The 16256-nt window shown below is 43.5% G+C and overlaps 1 protein-coding gene across 1 annotated transcript in view; it reads right to left on the bottom strand.

Annotated features, from left to right (window-relative positions):
• Positions 1-16256, bottom strand: part of PPM1H (protein phosphatase, Mg2+/Mn2+ dependent 1H) — a 146320-nt gene that overhangs the window by 56491 nt on the left and 73573 nt on the right. Inside the window, exons 3-4 of the mRNA XM_054185263.1 lie at positions 10376-10720; positions 1677-1789 (exon numbers count right to left, since the gene is read on the bottom strand). Coding sequence (XP_054041238.1) covers positions 1677-1789; positions 10376-10720 — 458 coding nt within the window. The remainder of the gene's footprint in view (positions 1-1676; positions 1790-10375; positions 10721-16256) is intronic.

Genomic DNA, 16256 nt, shown 5'->3' with positions numbered 1-16256 from the left:
TTTAAAGTCTTGCAAGACCAGCCTCATTATCTGCCTCTGATGGTGTTATGGGCTGAGAGTGAGACAGAGAAAACGAATGCAAGAGATTTCCAATTCACTCCTAGCTTTAGCTAAATCAGAATACACAGAAAAAGCTTCTCGTCACAAGTCTCCAAGCATCCAACTTCTAAATATAACAAAGCAAGACAAGTACATGAGCTAGAACAGGACACAGTAAAAATCCTAACCTGTGACAGCCCCTCTTGCTCCCCTCCTTCCTGTTGGAGGAATAGCAGTTATTTGCTTACAGATGATTACCTTTAATGATATCAAAATCTGAGCGCCAGGTGGCCTTCCAAGTCTAAGGCTGAGGACAGGAGCTGCAGGACTTCCTCCTGAACCAGTCCAGCCCTATCAGCTGTTCCAGATGCAGTCACCTTGTCAGTGCCCAATGCACAGTTCTACTACACACCCAACACCTCTTCTGTTTCAATGGCTCTTTAGTGCCTTTCCACTTCTCTGCAACCATCAAGTCATTCAGAAACTGCTACAGGGACAGAAGTGTCATCAACCTCCGTGATTGCATCCACCACTTGACTAGATACCAGAAGCCTATCACTGCCATTTGCTTTAATTTCCACAGGGTCATTAAAGAAGCAGAATCCTCTTCACAGAATCACAGAATTGTAGGGGTTTGGAAGGGACCTTCAGAGATCATCTAGTCCAACCTCCCTGCCAAAGCAGGTTCACCTAGAGCACGCTGGACAGGAACACATCCAGGCGGGTTTTGAGTATCTCCAGAGAAGGAGACTCCACACCCTCTCTGGGCAGCCTCTGTCACCCTCAAAGTAAAGAAGTTTTTCTTCATCTTGAGATGGAATTTCATGCATTCCAGCTTGTGCCCGTTGCCCTTGTCCTGTCACAGGGCACCGAGAAGAGCCTGACCCCATCCTCTTGACACTCGCCCTTTAGATATTTCTAAGCATTGGTAAGATCCCTTCTCAGTCTTGTCTTCTCCAGGAGAAACAGCCCCAGGTATCTCAGCCTTTCCTCGTAAGAGAGATGCTCCAGTCCCTTGATCGTCTTTGTAGCCCTCTGCTGGACTCTCTCCTGTAGTTCCCTGTCCTTCTTGAACTGGGGGACCCAGAACTGGACACAGTACTCCAGATGTGGCCTCTCCAGGGCAGAGTAGAGGGGGAGGATGACCTCCCTTGACCTGCTGGCCATGCTCTTTTTAATGCACCACAGGAGACCATTGGCCTCCTTGGCCACAAGGGCACATTGCTGGCTCATGGTCAACTTGTTGTCCACCAGGACTCCAAGGTCTCTCTCTACAGAGCTGCTTTGAAGCAGGTCAGCCTCTAACTTGTAACAGTGTATGGGGTTATTCCTTCCTAGGTGCAGGACCCTACACTTGCCCTTGTTGAATTTCATTAGGTTTCTCACCGCCCAACTTTCTAACCTGTCTAGGCCTTGCTAAATGACAGCACAGCCTTCTGGTGTGTCAGCCACTCCTCCTAGTTTTGTATCAGCAAACTTGCCGAGGATAGATACACATTGTCCCCTCATCCAGGTCGTGGATGAACATATTGAACAATATGTCACTCTTGTGATACTGTTTGCAACTAAGGAAACTTGGTTACACCAGATCTGGGGAGTCTGAGATGAAGGAATAGCTGGGGAGACACAACACTTACCTGCTGTCACCAGCGTTTGCCACATAAAGCTTCCCCAATAAATACACCACCACAAGGGCTGTGCAGCCGCCAGAAATATTATACACGGTCCTCTCTCGTTCTATTTGCAAATCCTATGGGAAAAGAGAATAAGATTTATAAAGACAGGATTCTAATTAATGTTTTAGAAAATGAAGATTCCCCTAAAAAAAAAAAAATTAAAAAATAGAGTCTTTCTTAAACTGCATGTTCCACTGGCTTTCTTTACTCTTGAAGCTATGGCCACGTGGTGAGGGAGAAGAATGGGAAGTAGAGAAGTACATATTACTTACGATAGAAAGATGTTTGGGAAAAATCAGGACAGGAAATTGTAAAACATCAGGCACTAAGGAACAAATGGCAACTCTGAGGGATGCAAGGCAATTTGCTACGGAAAAAGCACAATGAAGGCAAAGATAAATGTAGCTTAACAACAGGTACCTGGTGGTATAATTGGAGAGTGCTTTACATAGACAGAAAATAATTAATGAGACTTAGCTATGACATGATGAACTACCTGCTCTCCAAAAAGGATGGTAGGATTGCAGAGCATCTGCCTTTACAAACAGCAGCAAGACACACTCATGCCACAAGGCCGCCCTTCAGAGACACAGGGAACGGGTGGATGCTAAAATTATTAAGGGGGTGCAGGGGAAGGTCAATAGAACAGTAGTTACAGAAAAATACTAGGCATTCACAGGCTTTCCAGGATGAACCCCAGTATTTAACTCGGTGTCTCATCTCACTGCTTTTATGGTGTCCTGAAAAGACTTAACTTTTATGCATATGCACAGGCCCAAATGTAGGGAGGTAAGTACCTACTCAAATAGTTCTTCCTGTGTTTAGCTTCCAACTGATTCTGATTGTAAGAAATATTACATATAAAAAAAGCCCTCCTGCTTAATAGAAGTAGAGAACAGAAGTCACATCTGTCACCAACAATCAATCAAGCCCAGGAATGAAACAACCCATAAATATATACATATACATGTATATATACATATAGTCCCAGAAAAGCTTGGAGAACATAAAGGACACAAGAAAATGAGCTATTTTCCAGAACTCCATACATTTTAAACAAAAATTTAAGTATATGCCAATGAATTCATCCTGCTGCCTCTTAGTTTACTTTGGGGTAATAACACAGCACATTACAAATTACCTTCCTCTCCTGTGTCCAGAATCAAATCCAATTTCAAACTGGTCTTTCCTTGTAACACTGGATTCAAACAGGGAGCATCATTTAACATTGCTATTGCAAGTACTGGCAGATCTTTTCGGCTAAACCCTGCCTACTTGTATGTGTTTTTTATTATGAACATATTTGTTTGCCGTGTGCGTGCATACACACGCAGAGCTATACTTCAGCCATTTTCATATTTGCACTGAGCAAGAAACAGCTCAAATTGTCCACGCCTTGGGGTATGGGATTTAGAGCTTTATTTTAGAGCTAAAATTATCTGAGGGAAAGCACCACAACAAATGCAAACCATGACGGCTGCAATTTGATTGAAAATCTGCAGAGTTGGAGGCGGCCATGGACTGCGCTTTGCTTCCCACAAATTTCAGGCGGGGGGTGACCCGGGGCAGCGGTGGGGATGCTCAGCAGCACTCAGCCGCTGGCCTGAGCAGAGGTGTCTGTCACAAATAAGGTGACTCCTCGCTGGCCAGTGTATGCAGAGCCCCATCCCATTTGTGCCATGAATACAGTACTGAGGCTGGCAGTGTGGCAGGGGCAGCAAGAGTCATCAGCGCTGCCCGACGAGGCCATCCTCTGCCGCAGACGGGAACTGCATTCTGCTGCCAGAGAGATCTGGGGTTTTACTGATGGCTTTTCGCCTGTGCTCTCACTGACTGACTTGTGGTTTTCCTGTTTCTTCCTGTTTTTTCTTTTGAGGGCGTGAGGACCAGGAGGAAAACACCTCCAAGCTAAAAATCAAATCTCGCAGAACCTTTGGTCACAGACGTGGGCCTGTTATAAATGCCACTTTATCTAATCTTGCCATAGAGAAGCTGATTTTCCTCCCCATGGTTTCTATGTATTTTTAAATTAAGCTGAAAAGAACAGTTCAAAGGAAGCAGACGTTTCTAACCATCAAAATAATTTAAACTTACAAATACTACAGTGGATTTTCCAGACACTGCCAGGAATTTTAAAAAACCTTCATCTCCACAGCTCAGAGTATCCTCTGAGACCTTCAAACAATGTACAATTCCTCACCTGGTTTCAGCTCCATCATACATACACTTTGCAAGTGCTGGAATGCCCAAATTAAAATTTATTTCTTTCAATAAGCAGAATTCAGAAGCATCTATTATAGGAGAGAAGACGGATAATTCTTAGGGCCTCATTTTCAGAGTTTCCTTGACTTAAACTAGATCTGTGTACTGGATTTTTTTGAATCATTGCTGTTCATGGGCTCTTCTGTCTAGTTGTTGTTCAGAACTTGAATTTACTGCCATGACTTGCCAGAGAATATTCAGTGCCATGTTTAATTTGATATTACATACTTCATTTGACATTTCCTTTTTTAGGGGGAGGAAAAGAGGCGGCTTTCCTACAGCTCAACAAGATTTGAGGGGAAAAAATAAACCAAAATAAAATAAAACCCACTATTGCCACTAAGTTATTCTGATGTGGAGACATTAGCTTTTAATGAAATACTTTATAACACTGCTGCTGGAAAAGTACTGCAGCACAAACAAGGACAGAAAAACCAGAACACCTCTGAAGTCTTTACGGGTATAAAGGGGCTCATTCTAGACAAAGTCTGAGCATATACAAATCTTTCCTCATTTTCCACCTGGAGAAAGATTTCAGAGCAAGTTTTTTGGTTTTTTTTGTTTTGTTTTTTTTTTTCCTTTTTTCCTTTCTTTTCTGTAGCATACAGCTCATTCCCATGTAACAATCTGTGTGCAGGGGAAGAGCTGCGCAATGCTGAGCAGAATCAAACGATGCACCTTTCAGCCCAAAGTGCAGCACGTGCCACTCACTCAGAACCTGAGAGGGAGGGGGAGGAAGGATTTCTACATCCTCTGTTCAAAAGGCTATCGTTTCACACCAAGGAAGCAGCTAATTTAGTCTGTGTTCTGCCTCTCTTTTTAGGATGCATGACACAGCCCATGACTTAGGATGCATGACCTCCCATGACTTGGAGGTGTTGGTTGATGAAGAACTTAACATGAGCCAGCAATGTGGGCTTGCACCCCAGAAAGCCAACCACATCCTGGGCTGTATTCAAAAGAAGCGTGGCCAGCAGGGTGAGGGAGGTGATTCTGCCCCTCTGCTCCGCTCTTATGAAATCCCACCTGGAGTACTGTGTCCAGCTCTGGAGCCTATAAGAAGCAGGTTGGAGCAGGTCCAGAAGAGGTCCATGAAGATGATCAGAGGGCTGGACCATCTCTCCTATGAAGACAGGCTGAGAGAGTTTGGGCTGTTCAGCCTGAAGACAAGGCTCCAGGGAGACCTTATCGCAGCCCCCACCCACTTAAAGGGGGCCTACAGGAAGGATGGGGAGGAAGTCTTTATCAGGGAGTGTAGTGACAGGATGAGGGGTAATGGTTTTAAACTGAAAGAGGGGAGATGTAGATTAGATATGAGGAAGAAATTTTTCACTGTCAGGGTGGTGAGAATCACCACCTCTAGGCACTGGAACAGGTTGCCCAGAGAAGTTGTGGATGCCCCATCCCTGGAAGTGTTCCAGGCCAGGCTGGATGGGGCTTTGAGTAACCTGGTCTAGTGGGAGGTGTCCGTGACCAGGGCAGGGGGATGGAACTAGGTGTTCTTTACAGTCCTTTCCAACCCAAACCACTCTGTCTTTTGGAGAAGGGGGCCCACAGGAGTTGCCTCATGCCTGGTCACCCTTGTCCCTCTTCCCTGGGTGAGGGAGTGTTGGGAGGATGGAGCAAAGCCTGCAGAGGATCCCACGAAGTGCCACGGGGTACGCTTCCAGAGCGGGCACCGGGGTTGCTTTCTCCACGGATTACAGAAGCAGCCTGAGGACATGGCATCAGCCCTGGGACAGACCATCCCCGCCGTCCTGACTCCTTAGGTCTCCTCAGCGCCCTGCCTCGCTAAGGCTCAGACCCGGCCTTCCCAGAGCAAAACCAGCAGGTTAATCACGCTAATTAACAATCTCTTCCAAAAAAAAAAAAAAAAAAAAAAAAAAAGAGGAAGATCGAGCTACGAAAAGCCATCACCATCCGCTCGGCGGGAGGCTGCCGGGCCCCCGACGGCGGCTTGCTCCTGCCACCTGCTGGAGAGCCCGCGGAGGGCACCGGGGCTGCGGGGCCGCAGCTTTACCTGCCGCCGGCCCCGGCCACTCGCCAGCATCAGCCGCCGGTCCACAGCCGGGGCAGGCGGTGCCCGGGCGCGGGGAGAGGGCACGGCAAGCGGGGAGGCGCAGAAAGTGCCCGGCAGCTACAGCCGGTGCCAAGTTTTAGAAATTTAGGATCTCAAAAACAGAAGTGGGTACATTCATCAAATTGCAGTATCATCATTATAACAAGTTATCATACTGCAACAACTAAAATAACTATTTTTCATCTATATCCATCCTCTAGGTAGGGGCCTTTCATCCAGGAAATCTCAGCTTTACTGCCTACACACAGGATATCAGGTATCTGCTTAAAAAAAACAAAAACAAACCAAAAATCATAGAATCTTCATGGCTGGAAAGGACCTTTGAGATCATCAAGCCCAACCATACACACACACACACAAAAAAAAACCAAACACAAAAAAACCAACCAAACAAAAAACCAACCCACCCCCCCCAATCTCTGTCACTAGAGCATGCAAAAAAAAAAAAGTCATGTTTCAGAAGTCATAAAGTCAAAATTAACTCCTTAATCTGCTTTACCTCTGTCAAAATGGAGATATCTCTGGAGATAGTCAAAACCCGCCTGGACGCATTCCTGTCCAGCCTGGTCTAGGTGAACCTGCTTTAGCAGGGGGTTGGACTAGGTGATCTCCAAAGGTCCCTTCCAACCCCTGCCATTCTGTGAAAAAGGCATTGAAATGCCTGTACCGCTGTTTCATTCCTCCTGATTTCTACTGGCTATTTAATCAGAGGAAGCTTTTCAAAAGGAAAACCTTACAACATATTTTACTGTCTCAAGATAGTTCAAATTAAAATGGCACCAGTCTTGCAAAAGCACTTGTCTAGCTTTCATCCGAGTCAAAAAAATCTCATTAAAAAAGAAAATCATGATACAATGTATACAAACTTATACCTTCCAATAAATCGTACAGACTAGTTTTGCGCCACTTTTTCACATTCAAAATTAAATGGATTTCAGTGTGGAATAGGTGCTCTCTCCCCTTAACCTTTCTTTAAAATACATAATATGTCACACACATGTATACAAGGTTAAATACAAGGAAGGTATTATAGTTTGATGCTTCTATTCAGTACAGAAGAGCACTTGGAAACATCCCACCTGGCTCCTAGAACTGAATCTATAAGTGCACATCTTAAAATTCACAAGATAAAAACTAGAGGATTTGACTTATTATACCTTCAGAACTTAAGCTTATTGATTTCCATTTAGCTGGAATAATTGTGATCACTGACAATTACTGACATTGAGTATTTTTTATTTTTTAAACAGGACAGTCAATTATCAGAGAACACAACAAAGAAACTTGCTAATCCCAGTTCCAACACAATCAGAGAGCACCACCTAGAAGCACTTCAAAAAGGGACGACTTAACTGTTAAATTTCTAAGTTAGAGTTAAGCAATGACTTGGTCTGTGTCAGCTTTCCACAGTGTTTTACTGGATGTAGCTGTCAGACAAGCACTGTCCAGAAGAAATCACACCCAGTAAAAGAAACGTAATTTTAAAAAGCCTTTTGAAAGGAATGAATTGCATTTTATTTGACACTTGAGGCAAAAATGGTGAGAGCTTAACTAGAATTCAAAGGGCAGTTGAGGAAAAAAGTAATGGTACGCAAAATGCTCCCAGGAAACGGGGACAAAACCATCATTAGATAAACGAGTCAGGTTGGACTGTTTAAAAAAAACCAAACAACCAAAAACCAAAAAACAAGCCAAACAGAAAACCATAAGGTATCTGTATCCGCTCAGCATTTTCACCAGGTTCAAAGGGCTCCTTTGCCGCGCTGGGTGTTTCAGGAAACACCACCAAGAAGTCTGCCTACATGTCCAGGAAATATGAGCTCTGACCGAGTGCCAGGTAAAACGATACACTCTGCTGGCATGAACCCTCATACATTATGCACATCTCAACTGCACTGACCTAACTCAACAACATCCATGACGTTCCAGTACAAAACGGGGCTGAATACACAACGTGCTGTGGAGGAGGCCCAAAATCTTCACCCAAAAACTACCAGGAGTGTAAGCTAGCAGAAGTTTGACAGAGGTCAGTCATTGCAAGCACAGACGAGACTCGGCAGTGTTGATCTTATGAAACACTCCCTTACACGGACAAAAGAAAATACTTCTTGCCCAAATCAATTATAAGCACAAGACTCCCCCAAGAGCTTAAAGCAGATACCATCAGCTGTTGCTTTTCTTAATCTGACTGTTTTTAAGTCTTCCTTGTAATGTAAAACTTAATGCTGAAATTCTATCGCATTGTGGTACACGTAGTCCTTTATATAGCAAAGACAGACAATGCACTTCAGCTCTCTGATAAAGAGCAAAAGTCAGAATTAAGGTATCTGATCTGTAGCATATGAACAAAGACACAGGGAGGAAAATAAAACATTCCCTGGGCTTCAGTTTAGAAAAAGGGGAGAGAGATTACTGTGACCTGTACATGGAATACTCAGACATCGTATCTATAGCGAGTTATTCAGGGTTTCTGCAGTTGCCATATTCGATCCGCAGAAGCCCTCCCACGCAGTCAGGTGCCTGGACATGAGCTGAGATGGTCTCCTGTGTGAACACCTACTGGAGGTGTGAACTCAAAATAAAGCAGGGCAGTAACAGCCCTGCCTATTCAGATGTGTTGAAGGAAGGCAGTGATGAGTAATACTCACGTTGCTCTCAAAAGAAAGGTAGAGCACTTGAAACAGCCCTTCTTTAGCTCTCCTACCTTCGCTTTCCAGCCTCATGGAACTCCATTTCTCATCTCTCCTGCACTTGGAGCCAGTTTCAAAAGAGGAGAGAAAGTCATGCCATGCACGCAGAGCCTGGCACTCTTCTGGTCTGAAAATTGCCCCAACTGAAGTATGAAATTGGTGTCCCTCTTTTAAGCATGCTCTGAGCCCACTAGGGTGCAGTGGATGGACAGTGTAATCTTTTCTCTTCTTTCTTGACAAAGAAGGGAAGAAGTTAGTCCTCCCTTTCTGAAAAGGGCATGCTAAACTGACAGGAAATTTTCATGCGTCCTCCTCTCGCTTTTCAGCTAGCAGAAACTGAGCCCACTACCCACAGTGCATAAAACCGCTTGCATGCCCTATGGTGAGTGGTGCCTAAACCACGGCTATGGAACCCGCTCCTGGACCTACTGACCTAAAGTCCAAATACAGTTGGTGGGTCTGTTTGCCTGCCCTTCCATGGGGAGAAAGGACAATCCAGCAAGATAATTGCTATTCAGAATTCAAAGTGAAGCATCGCTTTGTTAATAAAAACAACTCTAGTCTCTCATTAGATGCATATACTAAACAAAATTCACATGTATCAGGAAGAACAATAATTAAGTACTTCTTTTCAGACAACAAATAAAACCTCTGGGAAACACTCATTTGTTTAAAAGCCTTCTGCTTAAATAAGAGCCTTTTTGAAAAACAACAACAAAAAAGTAGAAAAAGAACAAGATCAGATCTCCCAAGACCTGATCCACATGTACTCATAGGCAGGCCAAGCCTCTGCTCTGCCTGACAAGAATTATTTTTAATAATACAGAGAAGTGAAAAGTAAAGATGCATAGCAGCTACATCAATTATGAAAGAGAAAAAACAGCCTTCCATAGGGAAATTGATGGATATTCTGTTTCCACAGGGTCATGATTTTCTCCCAGTTGTTCATGCTGTACACAGTCAAGTGGGTGATAGGAACACACTTGATGCCCCACGCGCACACACCCAACCTGCCTCAGCCAAGAGCTGCACATACACTCTCTGCAGTCCCTGCTGTGCTTTATGAGCCACCCCAACACTAACGTGAACTACAAGTCATTGGATCAAGCATGCTGCCCCTCATCCATGTCCTTGATGTGACCTTTTATGACCCGTTTACGTAGCTGCAGGCAACATGAACAAGGGTCTGTGGTGCAAGGAATGCTGAGACCCTTTGCTGCTGCTTCGGTAGGTCAATGAGGCCTTGTAAAGTGCGTCTCCGTACCTACAGCCTTATGACAACGGCCAATACTGAAATCTACTACTGTGAGGCAATACTAATTTTTATCTTAAAAAGGAGGGGGGGGAAAAAAATCAAAAAGAAAAGAGCACAAAGCTTCCATGAGTCAAGTAACCCACAAACATGGCCATGGTGCTCCCTGGGAGTTAAAATGCAGTTCCTGCCTCACAGGGATGTACCAGGTAAGCTGTTGAGGCTCTTAAATAATTTTATCCACACTCAGAAGGTGTTTAAGAAGGGGAAAGAAAAAAAATGGAAAAAAAAAATATCTCTAAATGTTCATCTTCTCCAGGCCATGCGACTAATTAACGTATGCAACAAGGACTTCAGAGTCCCGACATATACATACCATTTCCTTGAATGCACTTTCTATGGCCCCAATAACCAGGCACTCATGTGGGATCTTCTTCTCGGTGAAGAAGCGTGTTGGAGGTGTGCTGGGTGAGCCCGGGGCCCCCACACCACCACGGAGGGAGGCCGCCCGCGTCAGTGTCCTGCTGTTGGTGGCCGGGTTGTCAGGCTCCTCTCCCAGGCAGGTGGGCGGGAGGACGGCCGTGTTCCTCAGGATGTCCACAATCTCCTGCAGCTGCTCCAGGATATGGTGCTGCAGCAGTTTGGAAGCGACCACAGCTGCTCCAGACCCAGCATGTCCATCAAATAGGGACCAGTAGTAGAGGTTGATACCATCTGTGTCCTGGAGAAGCAGAGGGGAAGAAAGGGAAGGAAAAGAGACGATCAGCGTTACACAGCCACAAGTGAGATGATGGAGCAGCTGGTGGCACAGGGGCAGCAGGTGAAACACAGGTAACTTTCCCAGAGGTAACCTTTCTGAAATGGAGAAATACTCACTGTGTTAGTACAGCTCTGGCAGGAAGGAGAGATGATTATTTTTGCCACACACCATTTTTTTTTTTTTTCTTTTCCTTAACCCCCTCAAAAAAAAGAAAAAGGCTGAACTTACAGTCTTTCTCACCTTACAGCCATCATAGGACGCACTGACCAAGCACAGCTACCACTGTGGGACTAAGTTGATTTCCTAATGATTGTGCAGATCAGAAGAAAAGCATTTGAAAAAAATCACATCATTGATAAATGATGGACCTACTGCCACGGAGACCAAAATTCTACACAAGACAGCACCCAATACTTCTGCGACAGACCTTTTTTTTCACTAGGCATGAGATATGAAAGACCTCAGTTTGACATCTAGTAACAAGACGTGATCCCCACTTCCATGACTAGTAGATAAGGTCGATCCATGCTGGCAGATGGGACAGCTCAGCCTTTCCCTGCCTGTGCCAGTCCAGGAACGTGCATAGCGCAGACATCCTGAAGGATGGCAGACCCAAGTGGGATCAGCTGCGCTCCACCCATTCTAGCCTACACATTCACTGCCTAGTTCTTCCCAGTCCTCTGAAAAGTTTCCTGTACAGTACTGGAGTTATATACCCTCTGACCAGAACAGCCATGCAAGTGTTTTAGTATAGCCTTCAGCATAATAGGATGCTTTTAGATCTTATATTTTAGCTCAACACCTAGCGTGCTGGTCAGCACAACCACTCTCGTACAGGCAGAGTATCCAGAAAAAGTAAGTTTTGTAGACATAATTATTAAAATTAAGGTATATGTGGTAATGTCATGTATATGTTCAGCAGTTAGTGATCAATTATGTGATTTTCAAATATTTCTCCCTTTCTGCTCCATGCAGTCTCCTCTGATACGTGTAAGTCAGCTCCACTATTGCTCCAATTTGAACAGAAACCATGTTTTTGTGTTGGGGTGCCCTATCACTCAGACAGGGCCCAGTAACCCATGGCTGGAGGCAGACTAAATTCTGGGGAGCACAAGTTCTGATTTGCCTGAAAAATACCAAGGAGCCATACCCTAGATAACCTCCACTTTTTTTTTTTTTTTTTTTTTTTTTTTGAGAAATTCACCTAGAGATCCTCAGGGAAGCATTTAAGGTGTAACAATACCTGTCTTTGCATGACAGCATATTTGGCAGCAGCACGTGGGAAGAGTCTTTTCAGTCTCTCCTTTCCCCTTAATTTCTTCTTAATCCTGCACCTTCTCCCAGCTATGCTGAAACAACTGCTTGTGGGTCTGCCTTGCAAGTCAGATGTGCGTGGACTAATACAGACTTTGAAACAAATCATTTTGCAAGGGGCAGGAATCAGGCAATACTATTGCAAAACACCTCATACTAAGGAGCATAACCTAGATCTCCCTGCAATCAAAGAACTTATAAATTGTATCTGCACGTCAGACTGACTGTGGTCTAATTTAGGATGACAGACATGATTTGTTTCATTCACCTGAATACTGCTCCTGTACACAACAGATGAGCACATAGTCTAGGCACCACCTGCATCCCAGTACCTCATGCCCGAAGCATTGTTTATTTCAAATTTATGGACATGGCTATGAACTGCAGTTCCTTCTACTCTCTGCTGTTCCAGTGCTCCACAAAGGTGCCAACCACTGGCTGTAGGAGGTGACAGACAAGTTAGAGTAAGAACACCGTGAACTGTCATTTGCAGATCCAAAAGACATCATTCATTGCTGCCCTGAGCTACAAAATCCAAAACCTGATGCAAAATGTCTCTTTTAGCAACATGTATATAGACCATCACTACAAGTTCATGCTGTTCAAAGGGCATGACTCATTGCTGAATGATCATTATTACTTAGAACTTACTTTCTTGAAATGCATATTTAAAAGCCTTGATTATAAAATTACATAAAAGTCTTTTTGGTTTTTTTAGCTTATAGCATTGCTGCTGTATTAAAGTCCAAAATATTCTTAACCAGTGCATTAACAATATACTCATCTACATAGCGGAGAGTTCCTCCAAGAGAAGGAATTCAGCAGTCTATTGTGCACTCATCATTTTGTTACTGAAATGCTGAGAAAAGGAAGTATTGTTCTACGGTACTGGATTACTTACAACCATAGGGATCATATAGGATACATCCCATAATGGTGGAAAAAACAACAAATGTCCACATTTCCAAATGCAGCTGTTCAGCCAGACCCACCCACTTACCCAGTCTGGTAAATTCACCAAAAAACCTCTTCCGAAACTTCACCCCTGAAGGCATGACTGGCAGTTGTGCTAGCTTGCTCTGAGCTCAGAATCCCTCCAAGTTCACACAACAGTTGGCTGTAAAATTCTGCTTAAGCTATTTTTAACGGATGACAGGATTACTGACTAAAAAGCCTGTTTGTAAAAATAGATTGTTATTAATGCAAAAGGTAAAGTATTCTGCCAACAGAAACAAGAACCCCAAAGTGACAGTAGTTCAGGTGAAAACAGAAACCATTTAGTCAAAACGGCAACACTGTGTCTCCTGGGAGTTGTAGATCAAACTACTTCTGCCCCCATTCTTCTCTTAAGGTTGGGCTCCCTGGCCAAAATCTACCTCATCGTGCACCATGGATAATGCTTCCACAGCTTACGTCCTCATGTCATTCGAAAGGTGCTACTCCTTTGGAGATGTGCTGCCTTTGAGGGAAAAAGCATAAAGGCATTACACCTCTGATTGAAATGGAAATATTCTACCTTCCACCTAGAGGAAGAAGGTATTTTAACATTGCCTTCTCCCTGTTTCCAAACCAGAACAGAAATTTAAAATTAAGAACAAGTTTAACCCCCCCACCATCTTAAGTTTTCCCAAAAAAAGCCTCCACCAAAGTCTGTATTAGAGCTTTTCAAAAGATAGAAGGAGAACAGTTATTAACACAATTCACTCTCATTATTATGAGCACAACACTCATACAAGTCTCTTGTGAACCTGGCAGTCAAATAAGGTACTATCAGAGACCAGGAAGCTTTAAAACACACCAGAACAATGGCCCATGACAAAAAGTGAAATTTAAATGTTACTACTCATTTCCTCTAAGCCAATGGGCAGCACAAATTATGACAGAGAATCTCACATGGGCCTGAGCTGTATTCTCAGGCTGTCACGGACATGAACACAGCATGGCCACGTCAGCTATGGTGGTTCTTCTGGAGTTCACCAGTCTTGTCCTTTTTGGACTAGTAATTCTTAAACAAGAGGGTGCTGCTACCAGGTCAGCTTAGTTCAGACACCTACATTGCACACGTCCAAGATAGTTCTCTAAATTGCCTCTATACTCAGCAGAGAGAAAAAATCCTGTGCTTTCAGACTACGCTCATCTCATTCCAAAGTGGATTTATTTCTCCCTGTCAACTGCAGAAGTACCACAGATAACCGAGAGGTCCGTATTACAAGCATATACAGTCAGGGGAGATGACTACTGCAACGCTGCTTTTATACACATGTTCTGTGTGAGATGCTCTAGGGCCTTAACTTCATTTGGGATCTGCAACCAATTACTGTAACCTAAATATTAGTCTCCAAAAACTTCTATATATTCCTACGAAGCTCCATTTACTTTTGAACTAGCAGAGAGAGTATAACCACGAATAACCTATTAGCTGTCTAAAAAAGGAAGAAACAAATTCCTTTCCCCCACCTTGAGAATAAAAACAGCTCCTCTATTTGAAAGAGATGAATTCTCCAAAACCATACCAATTCGACGAGAATTAAGTATAGGGTGCAAATAAAGCAGAGACTCAGAGAATGAACAAGGGCTAGCAGTCAGGGCACACGTAAGACAAAATGCACAAAAAGGTCCTTGCTTTTCCTCCCATAGCTGAGATGACCTTTGTAGCCACCAAGCAATTACCTCTTTCGGTATGCATATGTATGGCTGTTCTCTGTCTTTCACATTTGGGAGCTTGAACTTCCTCCCAAAAGTACTTACATTCTGCAAACTCTTGGAGAACAAGACATCTATTTCTACTAGCTCTGGCGGTATTCTGTCAAAAGCAGTCTTTCAAATATCAGTCTCCATCTGTTCTAACTGGACAGAGCCCTCAAGTGGGAGTATGATCAGTCAACAAACTGATCTATTTTAGATTTGCTTTCAAAAGATTCAGATTTAACAACATTATGAATAGCTACCAGATACATGATGAGCAAACAAACCCTTCACTGCACTGACCTTACAATTCATTTCCAGAATGTACTAGGAAATTTAATACGCTTCAGGTTCCTCAACTGCTGACCTAGCTTTCAGGAAGGTTCAGCAGTCTCCTGGGTTTTGTAATTGTAAAATATAATTAAGACACACAAAATTTTGGGTCAAGTAAGGTATAAGAAATCATGACAGAAAATGCATATATATACATACACACACATAATGGGAGCTCAGTTATAGAAAAAAAAAAATAAGAAAAAAGGGCAGCCTTACCAATATACAGCAATCAATTTGGGACAATTTTTTTCAGGTAAGCTAGACAGTGGTCCTACACTGCAAACCTTCAGAATTTTTTTTTTTTATGAAGCTAATTACAAACAGGCAAATGAATCATGTTGCCACTAAAGATTTATTCTGAAAACCACAACCCACCCTGACTATTATTGTTCCAAATATGAACTAAACTCACAAAATGCACTAACACACATCTTTAATGCTCATAAAATCTGAACTGGGTGGACAATCGCCACCCCATCCTCAGAGAAAAGCCTCCTCGTGTAACTGATGATATGCTCAGCTACCCATAGTAGGCAACCAGCCTTGTGTCACACAAAACAAATATTCCGTCCCATCTTTGTTGCAAAGAAAACTGCAGAATTAATAATTATGTATCCTCACATTACAATGGCAATCAATAATGCATCACATTAAGTCCTGCAACCTGATTGTCACTATGACAATATCCTGGCATAGGATTCCCATTTCACTTACGGATGGTCTTCAGCGTTCCTCATCAAGGTACCCCGTAGTTAAAGGCCCCGTAGTAAAATAGTACCAGTGAAAAAGCTGTGTAATTTATAAAGTGAATGCTCCTTAATAGGGACAGAGGGCAAATATGATTAATCAAGCAACAGTGGAGTGGGGGGGGGGGGGGGAAAGGGGAGAGAATTTAGGGTTTTATTTGCAGAGTCTTTCCTTTCACTGCTCTGCTCAGTATACCACCTGCTCTTTCAAGAAGAAAAACATATTTATGCTATTTAACAGGTTTCCTTGGATTTGTGTGTGTGTCGGGGCTAAACAATTGTTCGCTTCTCCATCTCATAATTTCTGGCCCACCACCTCCTTCCTCCCATTCCCAGAAACTCTACAGAATCCACCCACAGAGTCAAGGCCATGACAGCAGCATCCAACCTGCATGGACAACACATGGATCTCCAAC

Source organism: Rissa tridactyla, chromosome 1 (genome assembly GCF_028500815.1).
Source record: "Rissa tridactyla isolate bRisTri1 chromosome 1, bRisTri1.patW.cur.20221130, whole genome shotgun sequence".
NCBI lineage: Eukaryota > Metazoa > Chordata > Aves > Charadriiformes > Laridae > Rissa > Rissa tridactyla.
The sequence above is the reverse complement of the archived record's forward strand: the minus strand, read 5'-3'. Positions and strand labels throughout refer to the sequence as shown.